Source organism: Hippocampus guttulatus, chromosome 10 (genome assembly GCF_054856545.1).
Source record: "Hippocampus guttulatus isolate MCC_2025c chromosome 10, RoL_Hgut_1.0, whole genome shotgun sequence".
Classification (NCBI taxonomy): Eukaryota; Metazoa; Chordata; class Actinopteri; order Syngnathiformes; family Syngnathidae; genus Hippocampus; species Hippocampus guttulatus.
The window spans coordinates 2797501-2818629 of record NC_141270.1 but is presented as its reverse complement, the minus strand read 5'-3'; the positions used below and the strand labels follow the sequence as shown (position 1 = coordinate 2818629).

Below are 21129 nucleotides of genomic sequence, written 5' to 3'. Positions count from 1 at the left end.
ACTCTAAGAGACTTTTTTTCCATTAATACAAGAAGTCAGGAATATTTTCACATTGTTTTGTTTCTGTGCCCTGCGATTGGCTGGCAACCTGTTCAGGGTGTACGCTGCCTACTGACAGTAGACAGCTGGGATAGGCTCCAGCACGCCCATGACCCTCATGAGGATAAGCGGATTCAAAAATGGATGGATGGATGGATGTTTTGTCTATGACAAGGAACAAGCCAAAATGGAAGGCAAGAAACCAGCCGAGACAGTGCCTGTTTTGACCAAAAGGGCCTTTGTTCCCCAGGAGAAAGCACTTAGTTTCAAATGATCTCTAAATAAACGTGTATTTGTATTATATCTGTGGAAGTAAAGTCTCGGGCAAATGAATGAATTTAAAAAAAGCATGCTCGGTAAAAAAAAAAAAGTTTCAAAGATTGCCTGATAACTGAATAAATGAGGCAAAGTGAGAGGGCAAAACATGTTCTGAATAATGCCATTTTCACTAGGATTTTCAATTAGTGAAGGGGGAAATCGATTAAAATCGGATTTTTGAGAAAGCATACCACGTCCATTTCGAAGGTTGTGCATTTATCCATTTCAACACCGCTTATCCTAAACAGGGTCGTGGGGAGTTGCCGGAGCCTATCCCAGCTGACCTCGGGCGAAAGGCAGACGAACACCCTGAACTCGCCTGTCAGTCGTAGGGCACATATAAAGACAAACGACCATTCACACTGTCACTGAGTGGGAACCGATCCCACGCTGCACAAGTCCGGCGAGTGTATCACGACACAATCAGCGACTCATATTCGAAGGTGGAAATAGAAATATGCAACGCCGTTTGGTTTTCGGAACACGTTTCCTGTCAGACACGCCCCCTTAAGTAGACGTGAAATTAGACGACAAACATGATCGATGGTTTAAGCTTAACAGGCCAATAGGAAAAGCGAGACGTCATTTAATAATAGATTCCAAATAATATCTTTAGAACTTTGATTGAATTTGGCCTCGTGATAGCTGGGCTAAAATAAACTTATCAACAAATGATCAGTCGTTTGTTTCAAGTCGGAACGTAATTCGTGGTGGACGCACCGGAAGTGTGAGCAGCTTTCATTGGAGCGAAGTTGCTAACGTTAACTTCACCAATCAATCTTGAAGTAAGTATCTTAACATGGTTTAAATTCACCGAAGAACTCCCCACCATAACACAGTCATGATAGTTATGGCGGTTTCGTGTTTGTTCGCTCGAGTTTGTATTACGTTACTGTTAGCATAGTAACATTTTCTGACACCATAGAAAACCATCGTGGTTAGCTTTGGCTCCAGCCGAGAACGACATTTACCGAATGCGCGTTACCTTCTTCTTCCAGAATGACGGACCGCTACAACATTCACAGCCAGCTGGAGCACCTCCAGTCCAAGTACATCGGCACCGGCCATGCCGACACCAGCAAGTGGGAATGGCTGGTGAACCAGCACCGAGACTCGCACTGCTCCTACATGGGCCACTTCGACCTGCTCAACTACTTCTCCGTGGCCGAGAACGAGAGTAAAGCCCGAGTCCGCTTCAACCTGATGGAGAAGATGCTCCTACCGTGCGGACCGCCCGCACACAAGCCGGACGACGCCTGATTGGAGACACCTGTTCCTTCCTTTTTTTTGTTTCACGTATACACGAGACACTTGGACTCCTCAGTTTTTTCCCTTCTTTTTGATATATTGTTACTAGCGTCCTTAGTGCACGTTACAGATGCTGTCTGTTGGTGTAATAAAAGCGTTGTTTCTCTGCTCTTCAGCTTTGTCCTATGGAATCATTGTAATATGCAAGAAAAATAATGAAAACATCATGCACACCATCTAATACAAGAGCCACAACTCTCAATGTGATGTTTTACTCATGCAAACACTACATGCTCTGCATTTGCCCGAAGCGACATGGTGAATAAATAATTCATTCGTAGTTCTTCGTAAAAGTGCCGCAGAGTTCATCATCTCTAGGCCACTGCAGACACATACTGCTTGTTAGGTAGCTAATTAGATATAAGGCGAGCGAGCTAGCTAGATAGTGATGGATAGATTGTGCTTGAGAGACAAGCACTTAAGAGATGAGGAGAGGAGGGCTCACCTTATTTCAAGCTAATGGGGCTTGCAGGCGAGTTGCTGTAAGGAGACGCAAGCACTTAGAAGCACATTAGCCACATAGGAGATGAATTAGCCAGCACCACTTTTTCCGTTTGATTCATCATCCCAAACCACACAAAGGTGACTTTCAACATGTGACGATGAGTATGGGGGAGTATCGATTCTCGGTATCGGTATTGCGCTGATACCAGCCCAATTTCAAGCTATCGAGTATTCCTCAGGGATGTTCCACTGTATCCTAGCACCCTCTGTTGGTGACGGTCTGCCACTGCAGGCAGTTCACAACAGACCGGTTACATGTCGTTGTCTGTCTGATCATTGCTGTTATTGCGAGCGAGAAACATCACAGCACGTCTAAAATATGTAAACAGTATTTATACTTTACAAGTTTGAGACAACTAGTACAACAGTACAGATATTTACTGAAATCTTTAACTATAAAACCTGATACAGTAATTGACATTCATCAACATTGCCGTCTGAGAAAGGCGAAGAGGCTTGGGCGGGTGGTGCAGAAGGCGGCTCTCGCTTAACTCGGAGGCTGGATTGGAGGCGCTAACGGTGCAGGTGAGTTTTTCAAATTGGAGAACGACATGGTGATGAGTAGGCCATGCCAGTAATTGGTGCAACGCCCACATTTGCGCACCACTGTTTAAACCCCAACAATTGTTTGAATCCCGAACCCAGCCAGTGTTAACTCTTAGGTTTGAAACCCTAACCAAGGGTTGCTTGAAACCTCAAATTGATACTTTATCATGGCTTGAAATCCTACTTTAAAACCCCAACCTCTGCTTGAAAGAATCGTTCTGGCATGGGACTGTAAACCAGCAATCCATAACTGTCGATTGAAACCCTAATTTGAAGCTATGTTTGAAATATGAAATAAAACCTTTACTTGAAACTCAATTTACCATCCTAACATTGGCTTGAAACGCCAATTTGACACCCTAACCTCGTCTTGAAACCATTTCGGAACTGAGAGACAGACACAGACACATCCACTCAAATATATATTTGAATCCGCCCTTTCATGTGTCATTAAGTGTCCTTTAAGAGGCCCCGTGGTATATAAATCCAAGATAGGACTGGAATATTATTCCGGAAAGCCTACTTTTGAAAATATTAAAAACACTCCATCACAACTACTTTAATGACATTTACATGACATTTTTGTATTACTTATTAAAAAGTTAAAGACGTTAGACACACACACTTATATATATATATATATATATATATATGAGGTGTTTGGCTCAGAATTGAGTTTTCAATAGTGTGTGCCCAATTGGGCCCAACTGAGATAAAGCACTTGCCAAGGATGACCTAATCAAAATTCGGGGGAAAAAAATTTAACGTGCTGAGTCATTGCAAACATCATCTTTGCCACCCGCCGCCTCGCAATCTGTTTGTCCTCCACTGTTGCTTGTTGTGTTTTCCCCTCTGTAGCCATTGCTCGCGAATGCATCTGTTTGGGGGACTTTTTGAATATGCAGTGAAAAACCACAAATACACATTTTCGATGAGAAAAGCGGGTTAGCCCCCCAAAATACTAATAAATAAATAAATAAATCGGTGACTAGGTGAATCTGCAGGTTTGACATCCTCAACGGCTCTCAGTGCATTTCCAGATCGTAAATTGTTTAATGAGTAGCATTGCTGGAGCTTATTTGATAGGAAAGGGGGCAAATTATTATTAATTTTATATATATCTATATCTATATATATATATCCATCCATCCATCCATCCATCTTCCGAACCGCTTGATCCTCACTCGGGTCGCGGGGGGTGCTGGAGCCTATCCCAGCTGCCTTCAGACAGTAGGCGGGGGACACCCCGAATTGGTTGCCAGCCAATCGCAGGGCACACAGAGACGAACAACCACGCACGCCCACACTCACACCTAGGGACAATTTAGAGTGATCAATCAGCCTGCCATGCATGTTTTTGGAATCCAGGAGGAAACCGGAGTACCCGGAGAAAACCCACGCAGGCCCGGGGAGAACATGCAAACTCCACACAGGGAGGCCGGAGCTGGAATTGAACCCCGTACCTATGCACTGTGAAGTCAACGTGCTAACCACTGGACTACCGGGCCGCTCTATATATATATAGATATTATAATGGTAACAGATACCTGGACAAGAAAATATCCATTTAAAAATGTTTGAGCAGCGTCCTGCACGGGTTTAGGCATGTTTTTGGAATGTGGGAGGCATCCGGAGTACCCGGAGAAAACCCACCCAGGCACGGGGAGAACATGCAAACTCCACAACAGTAAGGCCACACCCCTGAATCAAACCCACGAACTCCACCTTGTGACCACCGTGCCTCCTCTATAGTTATATATTGATCTAAAAATTTAATATTCAAATAAAAGTTAATTTGTATTATTTCACCGCATTACTTCACATTGAATACGTTTCAAAAGTGAACCTGTTGCATGGACAAAAATAGACAAACGACTGCGCCAGAGAAAAGTTGCAAAGCACGTTTCATCACCTTTGGGATATCAAGCATGCCACACGTCGCGACGCCTAATCAGCTTCAAGGCGCCTTACGGATTCATTTGCACGCCTTCGCAATTGGGATAACGACCCCATCGTGGCCGACGCCTCCGGTGTGGAAACTACCTTGTCATCCCGTAACCAAACTTGCCGTTGGGTGTTTTTTTTTTTTACGGGCCCCGGCCGACTCCCCCGAGGAGGTGAATTGCTTATCAAAAGCTCGACGCCGTAAATTCAATGTGTGCGTGTTTACGATGTGATATTTATCATCCTCAGCTTGAGCACAGGCGGAAGACCTGCAATGGTTTAAAATAAATAAATACAATTGAAAAAGTGAGCCATGCGTTTGCCACAAAATGAGTTTCTGACCTTGATGTGGATTTGTCCTCCTGTTCCATAACAACTCCATTAAGGCACAAATTGCCTCCGGCATGACTTCCAAAAAGAAGTCGGAAATTCAATGCTTTAATGGTCATGCGGGGAAATAAATAAAGACAATTTTGCTGAAACCAAAGTCGAGTCTTATCACCTAAAACTTTGCTTTAAAGTGGGACTCTGACCAACATTACCCTTTTGAAAAATTACCCGACTGAAAACAACATCCAAGTGTCCACTTTGAGCCGGATTCATGCGGGTTGGAATTCATATATTTGTAAAGAATTTCAACAGCAAAAAGAGATAAACATTCAAAATGCATTTTAATATTAATACTTTTTTTTTAAACAAAATTTGATGGTACGGTGGTGTATGTCGCTGAATGTGATTCATAATGTTAAGAGTGCAGTTGAAACCATTTTACCGCGGCCACGGTTTGATCCTGGCAAACACAAAATCACTTCACATTGCCGGTACTTCCTGCGGGAAAATTTGTTTGAAAATAACAGCAACTTGGATGTCATGTTCCTCCACTTTTGAAGTGTCCACTGTAAAATGAAGCCAGGCTCATTTCCTGCTAGCTGCTTCACCTTTCAAATGACACGCTAACGCACCGACGACATTTTGATTCATGCGAAAGTCAGCAAGCTGGCTGACAAGCTCACTTTGGCTTCAAGCGGAAGAGATTTAACGAGCCGTCGGTCCGTTTCATCGACGGGGGGCCGTTCGGGGCAATGAGCTCAAGCTGACTGGGCTTGTCCTTTAACTTTCACCAAAGGGAGGAACTCGGACGCAACCGAGCACTCATCAAACAAGCTGCATCACTAATTTAATAAAGACAAACACGTCAATGGTTTCAAACATTTACGCCATTTTCTGTATTGCGGCATAAAATGGATTCTGTGTATGCACATGCTTCATATACATTTTTGTACAAAATAATCAATATACAGAATATCAGACACATGGAAAAGAAGGAATACTGTTGTTAGACTGTACATGGCATTATGTTACGTGTACACATAATGAAGCAGCAGCACACACACACACACACACACACACGCGCGCACATACACACACACACACACACACGCGCGCACATACACACACACTCCGGGCGAGACCAACAATTCCGTTCAATCTCATGACTACGCTAGCAGGAACATGACAGAAACCTCCTATTTGCCTGCTTTCGAGATATTCCAAGAGTTTGTTTGCACATACAATAGGTGAGGTTTACTCCTCGCAGATACGTTCACACAGTGAGAAATGAATCCCATTGACGCTAATGTCCAACAAATTTGGGAGTTTAAATACAAAAGGACAAAAATGGAGCGGATTGTGGTCGTCTTTACAAAAGTCTGATTTCTTCAAACCAAGGCCACCGAACGATATAGTTTCACTTGCAGTCATTTACAATTTGAAGTGACAGGCTTCACTTTGGTTTTGGCTGTGCTTAGCTTAGCGTTGAGTCGAAATGGCGAGACAAGCTAGTGAGTGAACTGATTTTGTCCAGTTTAACAAGAAAATGTAAAAGCAATGTGCGCTGAATTTTAGTTCGGCTAGTGAAATACAAATTTTGTTGTGTCCACCTCCACATCGCCATCTCTCCTAAAATGGCATATTGTAACTTGACAATTGTAACAGAACCAAAAATAAAAATCAGGGATGTCAGCAGGTTAGCGGAGAGATCGTTTAGATTCTTGACATGTTAGCAACACCAAGATAGCCATTTAGCTAGCGCAGAAAGCCATTGTAGTGACATGGGAACTACTGTAAGGATTTTTGAAAAAAGGCGAACTTACAAAACACATGATGGGGATGTTATTCACTGGACTGCAACAAAGTGCCTACAAAACAGGGAATACTTTTTTCATTTTTTTAAACATTTAGCTAGCATATCGAATATATAGAATATCAAATGCTACACGATTTCACAAAAAAAAAAAAAAAAAACCAAACAGTTGAGGGATGTCAACAGCAGAGCGGAGACTTATTATTTCAACCGAGCCTGCCGTCGCTTGGTGAGAGGAAATGTGCGCCGAGTGCTAGATGACTGAAACCTTTTTAACAACTGCGATAAAACGTTCAGCAAAACACAGACTGCAATGTCAAAATGGGTGCAAACATTTTTTTTTTTTTTTTTTTTTTTGCAGAAAGCGAAATGGGAAAAGAACGCTATTTGGTGGCGAATAGATCGCTTTGGTGCCTGTTTGTTTTGTTTTTTTAATAGCTTTGTGGCACCAAGACACTCTGAATAAAGCGAAAATTATTGATGATTTAAAAGCCTAAAAAAGTGCACATTTTAAAGTACGTTTTGAGCACTTGAGGGATGTATTTTTTTTTTTTTAAAGCACTTAACACAACAGAGGTCTCCTGGCCTTGGTTCCAGGCTCCACGGCATCCCAGCAAGAAAAATGTGCTTATGACATAATGCCCTCTAGTGGCCTGATCATTTGAACATTGAACATATCAACAGCTGCTGACGGTCTATTGGTTGGCGACCCGGGTCGGAGCAGGTCAGAACAAAGCACAACTTTTGCACGGAAGCTATAGTTCTCTTGAGCCACATTCATACCTGTAATAACGCTGTATTTGACACATCTCAGAGGGACGAGAAAAACAAGAACAACAACAACAAAAAAAAAAAAACATTTTCCAGCAAGTCCTCTTCGCACTGTATAATAAATAAATCACTCTTAGCGAGCCACCACTTTTCCAAGTTATAGGTACAATATGTGCAATCAAGTTCCACCAGAGGACCAAACGGAGAGCGCAGGCCCTTAAGACAAACCTGCGTATGTTGTCAATCCGCAAGTAAGAAGACCGGCTGGGGCGCTCAGACAGACTTAACAGCAGCAGGTTTGATGGCCGTCTGGACTTGTCCTCTTTCGACGCCCTGTTCACGTTAAGGCCGATGGAATCTGAAAATGCAAACAAAGTTTTGAAAACGTGTCCCGCGCATTCCCAAGGGATTTCTTTTGAAATATACTGGAAGTCCACGGGAGCGAGGCGAACTGCGATCACATTGATGAGACAAAATATTTTCTCAAACTGCTATTTCCCATGACTGCATTCAAGCAGACGTGTGAAGGTATGATTAAAATAATCACATTTTAAAGAAATAATAATGTAATTTTAAGTGTATAAGAAAGAAATGAATAAATATAGTTGAAGTTGTGGAATGTAATTAATTTAATATAATACATGTCAATATGGGAAAGTATTGTAATAGAAACGGATGAGAAATCAGTACATTTACAAAAAGAAAAAGTATACTGTACATCTAAAAAAATAATAATTTAAATATAAGAATTCAATTAAAAGGAAAAACAATGACATTTGACATTAGCAATCAACTAAAATAAAAAAAATAGGTTGGCTACTGGAATTTAATTACATTACAAATTCAGTGTATTCAATTAGAATAAAAGCATTTTTAAATTTATTTTGAACGTACTGCAACCGGTTGTGATCACGGATTGAACTCAACACGAATATAACAGATTTTTGACAGCATTGTAGATTGCGCCGACAGAACTCTCGGGTGTACCTGGTTAAATGTTTGCTGCCCTCGTGGACCTCCATCTCCGTGCTCTTGAACTCGTTCAGCTCCTTGCGGATGGCCGCCTACACAGTGGACACACAACACAGGCAGAAATTAAAAAGCTCCGCAAAGCACGAAACGACCACTTGGCCGGTTGACCGGCCTCGTCAGTGAGCCGGGCGAACGCACATTCAAGGTCCTCAAGTGAACCCGGGACAGTAATTTAGCGGTTAGCACACGTGCCTCGCAATACTAAGGTTTGTAAAGCCCTGCTCTGTATTTTCTTTTTGCATGTTTTCCAGTGTCCACACTGGTCAGCCAAAGCCACCCGTGACAGACTTGAGGACAAACTATCTGAAACTGGCGGGCTGGCTAATGTAGCGCTTGATTTGACCAGCAGAGGGCAGGCTTGAGGCATAACACAGCACTCCAAATACAAAGGTGGGATTTGCTTTTGGTGAGCTGTAATAACCGGTACAAGGCATAAACAAGATTGTGTAGAGCGAGAGGGAGAATAAAAAGTCGCGAGCTTTGCCACACCTTGTCAGCGGGCGTGAGTCGCGTCCACGGCTTATCCGCCCGCCGGTCGTAGTCCTTGGCGTCCGTGACCTCCACGTACTCGTTGAAACGCAGGATTCTCCGAGCAATCAGCTCCGCTACCGTTGGCCGCACGCTAAGCTGCACAAAAGGACCGTTTTAGTCCTCATGTTTCAAGATGGGCTATTTATTTATTTATATCCGCCCATTTGAAAAATCCAAAGTGGCCCTTGATCACAAAAGTTTGCTCCCCCCCTTCTTTTATTCTCTTACCTTTCTGGACAGTTTTCGCTTGATCTCCTGCTTGGCCTCGTGCTCCTCCACTTCGTTCTTCTCTGCAGGCAGGCAGACAATGCGGTCATTTCACACCTACTTAGCTTTGTGACTTTGAAACTATTGCGGCAAAATATGATTTGCAGCCGTAATTGCTATCAATCCATGATTTAGCCATGTTTATGATGACGACCTACGTCTGAGGATGTTCCGCTGCTCCAGCTCCTCTGTGGTTGGTCTTTGGCTCAAACGCCTGAAATGAGAAATCTTGTTTTCAGCCACACAGATTTACTGCACGCGCATATCAATACATCTGCGGATAATTGGACGACTTCTTCCTGAGATAAATCACTCGAGGCGCTCTCACGGCAAGTCGAGCGCGCGACGGGCGCAGCCCCCCCCCTGACCGCCTCCCACCTGACAAGTTTGGATCCGATTTGCTGGCGGAGCTCGTGTCTCTCCGTCTCGGAGCTGCGCGGCAGTATGTTTTTCTCCTCCAGCTCCCTCTTGCTGGGTCGGTTGCCCAGTTTGATGTTGAGGGTGTCCCGTCGCCGAATCTTGCTGGCCAAGGAACCTGTCGGGAAAGGTGCTCTGTCCAATCGCATCCATAGACATTCATTGATGGCCGAAGAAGTGCCGTACTGTTGAGGTACTCGTCGTCTTCCTCTTCTTCCTCTTCCTCCTCATCATCGCGGTACAGGATGGGTCCGTCCGAGTCGGAGTCGCTGGCTTGGGTCTCCGTCGGCCGGTCGGGGATTACGGTCACCACAATCTGATGGATGTTGACGCTGCCGCCCTGCGATTTGACGACGTCCGCGTCGGCCGGGCTTGAGTCACTGGCGAAATAGGTGACATAAAATTGGAAATATGAGCTCCCCCGAGCTGGCTTAATTCGGTAGAAATGCACATATTAGAGTGGCCCTCATTTTGGACAATCTGAAGATCACCCCCGTGCGATAGTCAGCATCTTAATATGCCACAGTTGGAAGGTGGGAGGATGACCTCAAAAGTAATGCATTTATTTATTTTTTTGTTCACTGCATGTCTGTATTTAAAAAAAAAAAAAAAAAGCATTTCATTTTTAAAGAAATATTTTTTAGATATAAAAAATGTAAATATAATGATTTTATATTTTTTTATTTGGGTGTTCAATTTAGGAGAGTAATAATAAAAAAAATGAAAAAAGGTGGAATGGAAAAAGAAAAAAAATAACAGGGTGAAAAGAATGAATAGAGAGATGAGGAAAAGGGAATACCTTTATGAAATTTAAAAGGAATAAAACAGGGCAAACGACATAAGCCATCTCATATCTTGCCATGATGTGGTCGAGATTTAAAAAAAAAAAAAAAGAAGAGAGACCCCATTGATGATCTTACCTGCTGTGCGTCTCCTCAGCAGGCGCTACGTTTTTCTCTGGCGCCGCTCCTCCTTCCCCTTTCGTCCTCGCTTCTTTCTCCCGCTGGGGGTCGCCCTCAGCGTCCCCTTCTGTGAAGGAAGTGTCCTCTGTGGAAGTGTTGATGCGGGGGGAGTGGACGGCGGGCTCGGGCGATACATCCCGCAGGGCCTCTGAGCTGACGGAAGACTCGTCCAAGGGAACTTTGTCCTCCGGGGCGGCTTGAGAAGCAACGGGAGGCTCCTCAACTTCGGGGAGGGAAACTTGAGGAGAGCTCTCATGCGCGTCCGAGGAGTTGAAGTCCTCCGGCTGCCCGGGAACGTCTGCGGAAGCCTTCTGAGAATCGGCTTCGGGTTTCCGGCTTGTCCGAGCGTTGGCGCCTCTGCTTTGCGCCTCGGCGTCCTTCGGCGGGCGAGAGCGAGGGGGGACGGTGGAGTATGAGGTGGTCGCGGTGGTTTTGGCTGAACCTGCCTGCGTCTTCTTTGGATGAGAGGACTTGGCTGAAAAGAAAAACAAAATAATGAAGCATATCCAACACATGTCACACAAATGGCCGAGAGCAGTCAGAGTGGACGATTAAGGACGAATTTTTACAAAATGGGATACAGCAGAACTTTCACTACCCGTTTGAAGGCATGCTAATTCTCGGGCATGATGCAGTCAGAGCTGCAGAATTTGGAGAGGAAACGTGATTACAGTATCAGAATGTGAACTGAACGCAGGCGGTACACGGATATCTTTGTCCTGATTGCGCAACACGTTATACTATCTTAAATCCAACAATCATAAAATAAAAATTGTGTACCACAAAATCTCCCGGCTTTGTTGAATTTCCCCTAGAGGAATTATAATAAGTAATACGCTAGCTAACATATTTCCTTCAATAGAGTCGCAACATTTCCTGAGGTGGAAAAAAAAAAAAGCAGACTATTCTCATGTTCTCCGGGAGCAATTGAACGTCCATCGGCGCAGAGAACACTACCGGTACTTTGGGCAAGAGGGCGGGGTACACCCTTGGACTTGCCGGCAGCCAATCACTGGTCACATATCAATGACCGCTCACACCGTTGAGCAGTTCAGAAACTTCAATCGGGCAAACGTGCATTTTTAGGAGGGAGAATGTTGAAGGAAGCCAAAGTACGCAGAGAAAACTCACGCAAGCATGGGAGGAATGTGAAAAGCCATCACAGATTCAAACGGCAAACCTCAGGCTGCACGTTTGTGTTGTTAGGCATTTTAAGTGTTACGTCATTATTTATCCGAGAGCCCAGAATCACCCACGCCCAAAAATATAGATAGAAAAACAAAACAAAAAATTCAAAAAGATTTGATAAAAGGCTAAAATGTGCAATTCGCTATCCAGTTTTCGATCTAACCACCTACAGAGTACAACGCCATATGATCGATGTGGACCATAAAAAAAAACAACCTCAAAATGACTCAAACTGGCACTACAAACTGCACCGTAAACTTAAAAGTTCAAGAAACTAGAAAGGGAAAAAAAAATGAGGAAAACCGAAAAGTCCGAAGAAACCATGCAGGAGTGCGTACACTTCCATGCAGGCATGCAAAAATATCAAATCGGCTAAACTTACCGATCACGCGACTACTATTAGAGCTCCGCGAGTTAGGTTTAACTTGCGTCGCAGAACCCGACTTCCCTGATGCTTTGGCGGTTTTTTTAGCACCGGTTGAAGCGTCCCTGCTGTGCCTGGCCGTGCCAGTAGCGCCGCCTGCAGGCTTGGAGGAGGCGGGCGCAGCGACGCCATGCTGCTTTCTAGCTTGGGCATCCCGCGGGCGTGCCTGAGCCACCCGGGCGACGGGTTTAATGTCACTCGTCTCTGAGCGGGTCAGAGAGATCACACGGGGGGAGGTTCGAAGTTAGAGGGATTGGAGAATCACAGAGTTACATGAAGGCAGAGGAAAGGAGAAAGTGAAGGGTGAGTTGAATGAGAACGCCATGTCTTCTTGTCAACTCTTGGAGCGTGTTATGGCGTTAACTCCACATGTGATGCCCCAACAGAAGCGACAAGGAGGAAAAACGTGAAAAGCACAGAACGGGGAATCGCCCAATCCGAACTATGTCTTCCACAGGAGAACACTCAGAATACTTTCAGTTAAGAATGGTTCATTTGCAAGACGCTAGAAACAAAGGTGTCTCTGAAAACCTTGATGTAAATCAGTTTATGGCAAAACTATACCGCAACACCAAGAAAAACTCATTCCAACTGTAAATCACGATGGAGAAGGTGTCACGGTTTTGAAGTGCTTTGCTTCTTCAGGGCATGGACGCATCATAATCAGCAACCAAATAATGAATAACTCCTTTTGGCATCTTGACGTAAGTCACCTGTTTTGTTCTGGGTGTTCACAGGACCAGGAGTCGGGTCCGCAGCTAGGGTCAATTTAGTTTCAATCTCAACCTTGACCTGCTCCAGGGACACGCTGGATGTGGCGTGACCATTCTGGATTTCCCGGCTGACGGGCTCGTCTGCTGAAGACATGAAGAAATATCAGCCCTGTTTCATTTTGCAGATTCATGTTGAGCAATCATTAAAAAAAAATTTTTTAAATTAAAAAGTACATGCGGCTCCAGTCCTGTAGGTGGCGCCAGTGAAATAGCTGACAAACCTTGCTCTGGGACAAGCACTCCTTTCTTGATGAGCTCCTCTCTCGTTTGTCTTGTTGAAATTTTTCTCTCCAAAACTGCACAAACGACACAAAGGTCAAAGGCTGTCGGTCGGCTTGAAGAAGATGCAAACCCGCACGAAAAATCAATTTTAAAAAATCAATAGCTAATCCTCACCTTTGGAGAGATCCTGGAACCTGTCGCTGCTCTTCTTCTTCCTCCACTTCCAGGGTTTGAAGAGTCTCCCTAAAGTGGACAGCTTGCCTCGCTGGTGCCGCGAGCCGGGCGCATTGTGGACGTCGGAACCGCTGTCCACCACCACGTCGCAGCTGGCCAGTGATGACGATTTCTCCAAACCATCACCTGCAAGGAACGTCAGGGACAAAACTGATCAGCCATTCTGAGTCCCACGCGGGAGTGTTTAGGCCGCAATGAAAAGAAAACCAAAACACAACAACAAGACAGATTCGGTTACGATCTTCTAAAATATATTTTTCAGATGTTCTCCCGTCACTCGGTAACTGACAGCTCCAGCTCAGAGCTGTAAAAAGTACCGAAAAAAAAGTCAAACATTTCTCAAAGAAATATGGCTTTTTTTTGTTATGAACGATACAACTGTTTTTCCCCTCATCGCTTTTCCAACAAAATAGAGTCATACATTTCTCAAACAAATACAGCTTTATTCGCATTCGACAACCTCCAGGAGAACATCTTCTCAAACAAATGACTTGATTATTGTAACATTACAACTATTTTTGCTGCTGAAATATCATTTCATTCTCGTTCTACTGCAAGAGAAATGCGACGACTTTGATATTACTTTTTACTTAAAATTTTATTTTATTTTATTTTTTTTACTTGTAGCATAGCCTAAAATGTCCTAGTAACATGAAACAATACAGTAACTACGGCGCTATTTACATGTTTCCAATTTCACAAAGACAGTACAGCGGAGCATATTCAGATTCTTTTTCCTGGTAAAATTACTTTTTTTGTGAAATTATGGCTTGACGCAAAAAAATAAAAATGAACCGCTTTTTTAATACTTATTGTCCATCTTAACAACTTGGCCCGTTGTACGCTTCCCAGTCTCGCACCCAAGTTCCACAAAGGGAGGGCTAGCTGAAAACACAATTGAGATGAATGACAACAGAAACCCGAAGCCCCCCCCCCCTCGACATCTTGAAAGTTCTTCTATCTTGCAAAAACGACCAACTCCTCCATTTTCACTTCCTCTCAGTGGAACAGAAGCGTCTCCTGATACCTGTGTCTCTTTCACCAACGCTACGACGCTTGTGTATCATCAGGCTGAGAAAATACACCGCTTTCACTTCCCCCAAAGTGGTTCAGGCGGGTGGCTGTCGAATGACGTGGGGCGAAATACCGATGTAGAACAGGGGTGGGCAAACGTTTGGATCCGATTGGTAAAAAGCACGTTCGTCGGATGTAAGTGTAAAAATCCAGTTAAAATTGGTCATTGAAACGGATTCTTTTGATGAATTAACTCATTCTCATTTTGCATTTTATTCATCATATATTTCATGATTTATAATCGATTTGGCCACCACAGAAAAGGACAGAAAGAAACAAAGCCGACTGACTCGTCACGGCAGCGCCATTTCACAGTCAATTTCACAATGGAAACGTTCCACTTTGAAGCAAATGACTTGCTACGTCACGCCGCATGGGTGAGTCGGGAAGTGGTTACTGAATGTGCACGCGTGTGTATGTGTGGGGTGAGCGTTCGCAGGCGCAAATTTGAAGCACAACAGATGCTTCAGCGCAAGGTCAGCGCATTGGCGGATGACACAGCAAATAAAGGGAACCTGTGAATGAGGGCTAGGTTATGTGAAAACCGGGGCGACAATATTGCACTCCAGTCCTCTAGTTGGCAGTAAAGCTAAATTACAAGGCGAGAGAAAAACAATCTCACGCGAGTAATTGTTCAATGTGGTAGGTCACTGCTACAATCACCGCTCAGCAGGTGGATTGTTAAGGCAAAAAATAAAAAAATTAAAATGAACTAATTAATTTTAAAAAGTCACTCCGGTCCTCTAGTTGGCAGTAATGCTAAATTACAAGGGGAGAGAAAAACAATCTCACACGAGTAATTGTTCAATGTGGTAGGTCACTGCTACAATGAGTGAAAAAACACTGAGTTAAAAAACAAATTCAAAAAAATAGTACAAACAACCTACATCAATCAGAGTTAAAATGATAAATTCAAAACATTAAATATAATGATAAATCAGAACTAAGTTGATAAATAGAGAAAGGTATATAAATATCCATTATGAATTTAAGAGAAAATTGACACAAGAGTGTCAGTGTGTGGAAGTATATAATCCCGATACAAACCAAAAGTTGTAAAAATATCACGGTTAAGGGTAAAGTATGAGCCTTAATGGAGACTTCTTTCTTCTTACTTTTTTCTTTTCTGATTGATATAAAAATGATTTATTAGATACAATCACATAACGGGGTAGGACTAGATAAGTTTTTTACTTCTTCCTACTCCCTTGAACATAATAACTGTGTTGAATGAAGATTGATTTCTTTCTTTTTACTTTTTTTATCTACCTTATTTTCTGTCAAATTATTACTGTATATATGTTTTATGTTCAATAAACAAACAAACAAACAAACAATCACCGCTCAGCAGGTGGATTGTTATGGCAAAAAATACAAAAATTAAAATGAACTAATTAATTTTAAAAAGTCACTCCAGTCCTCTAGTTGGCAGTAATGCTAAATTACAAGGGCAGAGAAAAACAATCGCACGCGAGTAATTGTTCAATGTGGTAGGTCACTGCTACAATCACCGCTCAGCAGGTGGATTGTTATGGCAAAAAATACAAAACTTAAAATGAACTAATTAATTTTAAAAAGTCACTCCAGTCCTCTAGTTGGCAGTAATGCTAAATTACAAGGGGAGAGAAAAACAATCGCACGCATATAATTGTTGAATGTGGTGGGTCACTGCTACAATCAGTCACTCAGCAGGTGGATTGGTGGATAGTTATGGCAAAAAAAAAAAAAGTCACCACAGTCCTCGAGTGGGCAGTAAGGCCAAATTACAAGGTGACAGAAAACCCGTCTCACGCTAGTAATTATTTGTTCAATGTGTTGGGTCACTGCCACAATCAGCCGCTCAGCAGGTGGATTGTTATCACACACACACACAAATAAATAAAAATAAATAAAATAAGGGAACAGAATTACTTCATCTGCACCTTCATTGCAATTTTTAGGGTTCTTCTGGAGACCCTGTTAATTCTTCTTCTCATGAATGAATTAGCTATTTGGGGGGCTTGGAGTGTGAGTGTGAGTGTGTGTGTGTGTGTGTGTGGTGGTGGTGGGGGGCTCAAGCCTGTCAACATAGCCAATAACTTAGGAGTCTTATGAAGAAAAAAAAAGTCAAACTGGCCACTTCAGACCAAAGTGGTTGAATTCTTGTGCGTTTTTTTCCACACATGGCTTCTTGAGACTTTTTTAGTAGGTCTAGTCATGATAGACAATTTAGACATGCCCACCAAAATTCATGTTGGGGGCTGAATTTGTCAAAACAACTTCAGACTCGAAACACGTTTTTTGGGGGGAGGGGGTGTGAGTTTCTGAGCTCGGGGAAGCCCTCAAAATGCAACACAGGCAATTGAATAAAGATTCGGGCCGCACAACAGGAACATGTGCTGAATGCTGATGAGGAGGACGATGACGAGTGTGAGGGGGGGTGGAGGAGGGGAAAGGGAGAGGCTTCCTTCCTCCACGGCGTGACATCGTTCAGGGGGTGGGGGCATCACCAACAGGAAGGCGGCGAGAGGCTGGGAAAGCGTGGAAAACGCTATCATTTAAAGAAAAAGTGGGTCACAGGAGGGACTTGAGCGCTTTCGAGCCCTCCTCAGACAATAAAAAACTCGCCTTCAACTTGAATCCTCCGAAGACTTTGAGGTGTGGATTATGTCTACATTCGCGTGTACGTGCCAAAACGTCGCGGCGTGAAACTGTCACTGAATGAGACAGAATCACTTCCCTTTCCGCTCTTAGTTGCATCGATGAAGCATTTTAAGAATGTCGCAACGCAAATTATGTAACCCATAATGGAGTGCAAGTGCATTACCAAACAAGAAAAAAAAACGTTTACACGGCGTAAGCTCTCCCCAAACACCAAATACTCCTCTAAAAGTGACGCTGCATGTTTATTTTTTGATAAGCGTGCAGGCTATAAAGAAGCTTATGTAAACACCACAGAGCTTTGTTTTCTTTGTATACAGTCGTATTATGGAGGTGTCATTAGAGCCAATCTATGTGATGGATTGAAACTAATTACCAATGGAATTCCCAATGGGGAAACATGCGACAAGCACTCAGCTCAAGTCCTGCACAATGAAGCTACAGTTGATCGAGTGAGTCGCGTTGGAAGTCTGTTAATGTTCTTGAGAGCAGCTGTGAATGGACTCAGCTGTCAGAAAACGATGTAAACACCTTAAAAAAAAACTACCAGGAGCCAAAAATAAGATTGAGTTAATTTGGCATTTTAATATTGCAGAGCTCATTTTGCACTTTGTGGCCATACGTACTGAGATTCTAATTTTGTTGTCACCTCCCAAATGTGTTTGTTTGCTCCTCCCCCCCGCCCCCCCCCCCATTAACATCTTGTCTATAAGATGGAGAATCTAATGAAAAGCCTTACAAGCACAAGGATGGAGTGCATGCATATTCCACATGGTAATTGGGTTTCAAACTCCAAACCTCAGAACAGAGAGGCATGCGTCCAACCACTGGTTCGTTCCCCTTCGCATCTTCGACATTTTGTGATTTTTTTAAGCCAAATCCACACTCAACTGATAGTTGAAGGGTTCAAAAACTGTGATTATTGTGACCTGTCCAAAACAGCTGCATGCTTGGCTCCGTTTTCCTCCGAAGAAGCTGCATTAGCGATTGTTTGCTTTGGAAAGAGTTCGTCAAGTCCAACAGGTTCCTCCGTGTCGATGTTACTGTACTGAGATCTGCTTCCACACTGTGCATAATTGTACCTATCGGTCTCGTGTTCTTTGATAAGGAGCCAAATAAGGTGCGGTGTTAGTTCGACTCAAAAGTCAGGTCACCTCACGCCTTCCTAAACACGGCGCGTTCGTGACAAAAGGAACGAGTCAAGCATTTTGTAAACAATTACACGGGCGTGCACGCAAGTTGAAGCTAGCACGAAAGCTAACTTGAAATTTCTCCCTGGGCGAAAATTGCGAGCCAAAAGTTGTATAAACTCTAAACGAAAATGATGGGGGGCGGGGGGGTGAAGTCACTTACCGGGAGTAAATGGGGGGGGGGGGGCGCAGGCGACGTGGGTAAAGACTCACCAGTGGCTGTGTGAGACACGGCAGACACAGCGGTCTGGCCCATGTTCGGCTTCACGGGCGGAGCTCCGGTGGAGGAGCGTGCCCTCCTCAATCCTTAACCCGCAATCACTGCTCCCTATTGCCGCAGAAATTCCGTTCACGACCGCCGTAAAAGTTCATGTCGCCTGCCTGGAAAGGAACTATTTTTTTCTTCGAGTGACTGCGTTGAGTTGCTGCTAGGTCGTAACTTCCCCTCCCGCCCCTGTCCTGCTCTCCTCCTCCTCCTCCTCCTCCTCTTCTATGGTGGATGCTTCTCATTCCTCCGTGCAGATTAGAGGCACTGCTGGGGCTCAAAGTTGAACGCTGACACCTTTCGGGAACCACCAGGTGACAGTGGACATAAGTGAAGGAGACAAAACCGGCTTGGGAAATTTCCATGGTGTAGCATATTTCATGGGCTAGACTGTTAGAGGCGTGGGCGTGTGTATGTATGTATGTATGTATGTATGTATGTATATGTGTGTGTGTGTAGGTGTAAATTATATATATTATACTGTATGTATACAGTATATATATATATGTATAAACAAATCAGTTAACCCTCGAAGTTGTGCACTCAATGAAAAGCTTTAAATTGTGACCCATTCGACACATCCGAAATGAGTTCAATATTTTTGACAAAAGTAAAAACAAAAAAAAACCCCGAGATCCTGTGGTGACACACACCCTTGGGATGTGGCTGTGTTCAGAATTAACCAATGACATGCAAACTCAATTTAACAGCGCCGATATATATGATGGCATAACAATTGTCCCCACACAGCTGAAGCCAGAGGGCAGCCATCTTACGTTGCCACTGTGACTGTTAACTTCTGTTCATTTTTCCCTGAAAACACGGTTATATGTGTGTGTGTGTGTTTTTTGGCTTTGGCTGAAAAACTGAAAGAGGAAGAGACAAGCATGTGGCCTAAATGTCACCATATCAAGATTTCCAGTGTTATATGAGTTCAATTGCTCCATTTTGACATGTGGCAGCCTCAGACAATCTTGTTTCAAAGAGAAGATTCGGCGTGAAGAGGCTTATTTTCATCTTTGATCGTCTTTTTTAAAATTAGACAAAACACAAGTAAATGTTTTATATTAGCTCCGTGACCTCAGGGTGGCAAGCGTGGCCGATCACACGCTCCTGCTTTCAGCTGATAAAAAGCAAATAAACAGTGTCGCCTGTGTGTGCGCGCGTGCGTATGCACGTGCGCGTGTTCTATCATCACTGTCGACAGGGTGTGAGTTGAGACCTTGCAGAGCACAGTCACACCGCAACTACCAACGAAAGCCAATGGTGCCATCTAGTGCTAAGAAGCGCCGCAAGTGTGAAGAGTTTGAAGCGTTTTTTGTCACGGTACAAGCCAACATACCCTCTCCGGATGGAATTCAATTATAATTTCAACAAACGCAAAACGACAGGTAGTTATGGCATGTCCAAAAGTGTTCAGGTGTACTATGCGGGTATGGAAGTCTACAGGTCACAGGACACACCTCTGCGTCTATGGTATGTCAAATAACTAGATCAGTTGTTCTCAAACAACACTAAGTGCAATTTAAGGTTCGCCGCACGCTGAACGAAGAAGCCTCACGTGACTGACGCGGACCATTGATGAAAAATTCTCGTCATTGTGCAATAAGTGATTGACCACCGCGCATTATCCGACGTGCTGTAATAGGAAAATTACGACCCTTTATCGAGTTTTGAGGCTCCACATCCATGAAACTGTACCGTATTACTTTTTACTGAACCACAAAAACAAGGTGCATTTGTCAAGGAAGAAGAGGATTGCCACAAAAACAGGAAGCGGGAAATATTAAAGGCGATCAAGACATTTTGAATTGCCGCAAAACTAGTGTCTGACGGTCGGCCATTCATGAAAATTACGTCAGGTTCATCAGTTTTGGATGTGTCGTATCGTGTGTGGTGGGCCTCCGCTGCATCAAGTTGATGTTGGACGCACAGATTGCTAAACGCTCATAGCAATCAAAGCGGCACATCCGCAATTGCTCGGTGAAGTTATTGATAGAATGTAGATGAGTACGTTTGCGCCGGGCGATTTTTCCAACACATGCGCCACATGCACTGATCAGCACACTGAAGGGCAGTGTATGAAGTGCTGCCTCCACAAGTGAAAAAATATTGTCTATCCAGATAGCAACTTGCTGCTCACTTACTGTACATGAAGCATGGCCTCCCTCAAAAGAGGCGTGCTTTTTCAAAATGGGGGGGGGGGGGGTGGCTGAATACATACATACACCACACAGATTCTAGCTCAGAAACTCAAGATTGTGAAGCCGAACTGCTAAACCCGCATCCATTGTGTGGCCTCTCACTTAATACAACTCCTTCAAAGTTGGAAGCACA

At 43.7% G+C, this 21129-nt stretch overlaps 2 protein-coding genes across 7 annotated transcripts in view; one reads left to right on the top strand and one right to left on the bottom strand.

Annotated features, from left to right (window-relative positions):
- The first annotated feature begins 974 nt into the window (after window positions 1-974).
- Window positions 975-1780, top strand: sf3b5 (splicing factor 3b, subunit 5). The gene is made up of 2 exons (XM_086122197.1): window positions 975-1142; window positions 1356-1780. The coding sequence occupies exon 2, from the start codon at window positions 1357-1359 to the stop codon at window positions 1615-1617; it is 261 nt and encodes an 86-aa protein (XP_085978323.1). The 5' UTR covers window positions 975-1142; window position 1356; the 3' UTR covers window positions 1618-1780.
- Window positions 1781-5858: 4078 nt separating this feature from the next.
- The window catches only part of phactr2 (phosphatase and actin regulator 2), a 23325-nt gene continuing 8054 nt past the window's right edge, over window positions 5859-21129 (bottom strand). For 2 of the 6 annotated variants that reach the window (XM_086121461.1, XM_086121465.1), the window contains exons 2-12: window positions 13564-13749; window positions 13389-13463; window positions 13108-13251; window positions 10741-11257; window positions 10007-10200; window positions 9782-9938; window positions 9562-9617; window positions 9365-9426; window positions 9095-9232; window positions 8561-8637; window positions 5859-7931 (exon numbers count right to left, since the gene is read on the bottom strand). In XM_086121461.1, the coding sequence (XP_085977587.1) occupies window positions 7916-7931; window positions 8561-8637; window positions 9095-9232; window positions 9365-9426; window positions 9562-9617; window positions 9782-9938; window positions 10007-10200; window positions 10741-11257; window positions 13108-13251; window positions 13389-13463; window positions 13564-13749 (1622 nt within the window). In that variant the 3' untranslated portion in view covers window positions 5859-7915. Of the gene's footprint in view, window positions 7932-8560; window positions 8638-9094; window positions 9233-9364; window positions 9427-9561; window positions 9618-9781; window positions 9939-10006; window positions 10201-10740; window positions 11258-13107; window positions 13252-13388; window positions 13464-13563; window positions 13750-18740; window positions 18972-21129 lie in introns of those variants that run through there. The other 4 variants (XR_015101975.1, XM_086121463.1, XM_086121464.1 and 1 more) reach the window with 4 other exon arrangements.

What these genes read in the sequence shown, in the direction of transcription:
- sf3b5 (XM_086122197.1), top strand. Translation starts at nt 1,357, where the DNA reads ATGACGGACCGCTACAACATTCACAGCCAGCTGGAGCACCTCCAGTCC.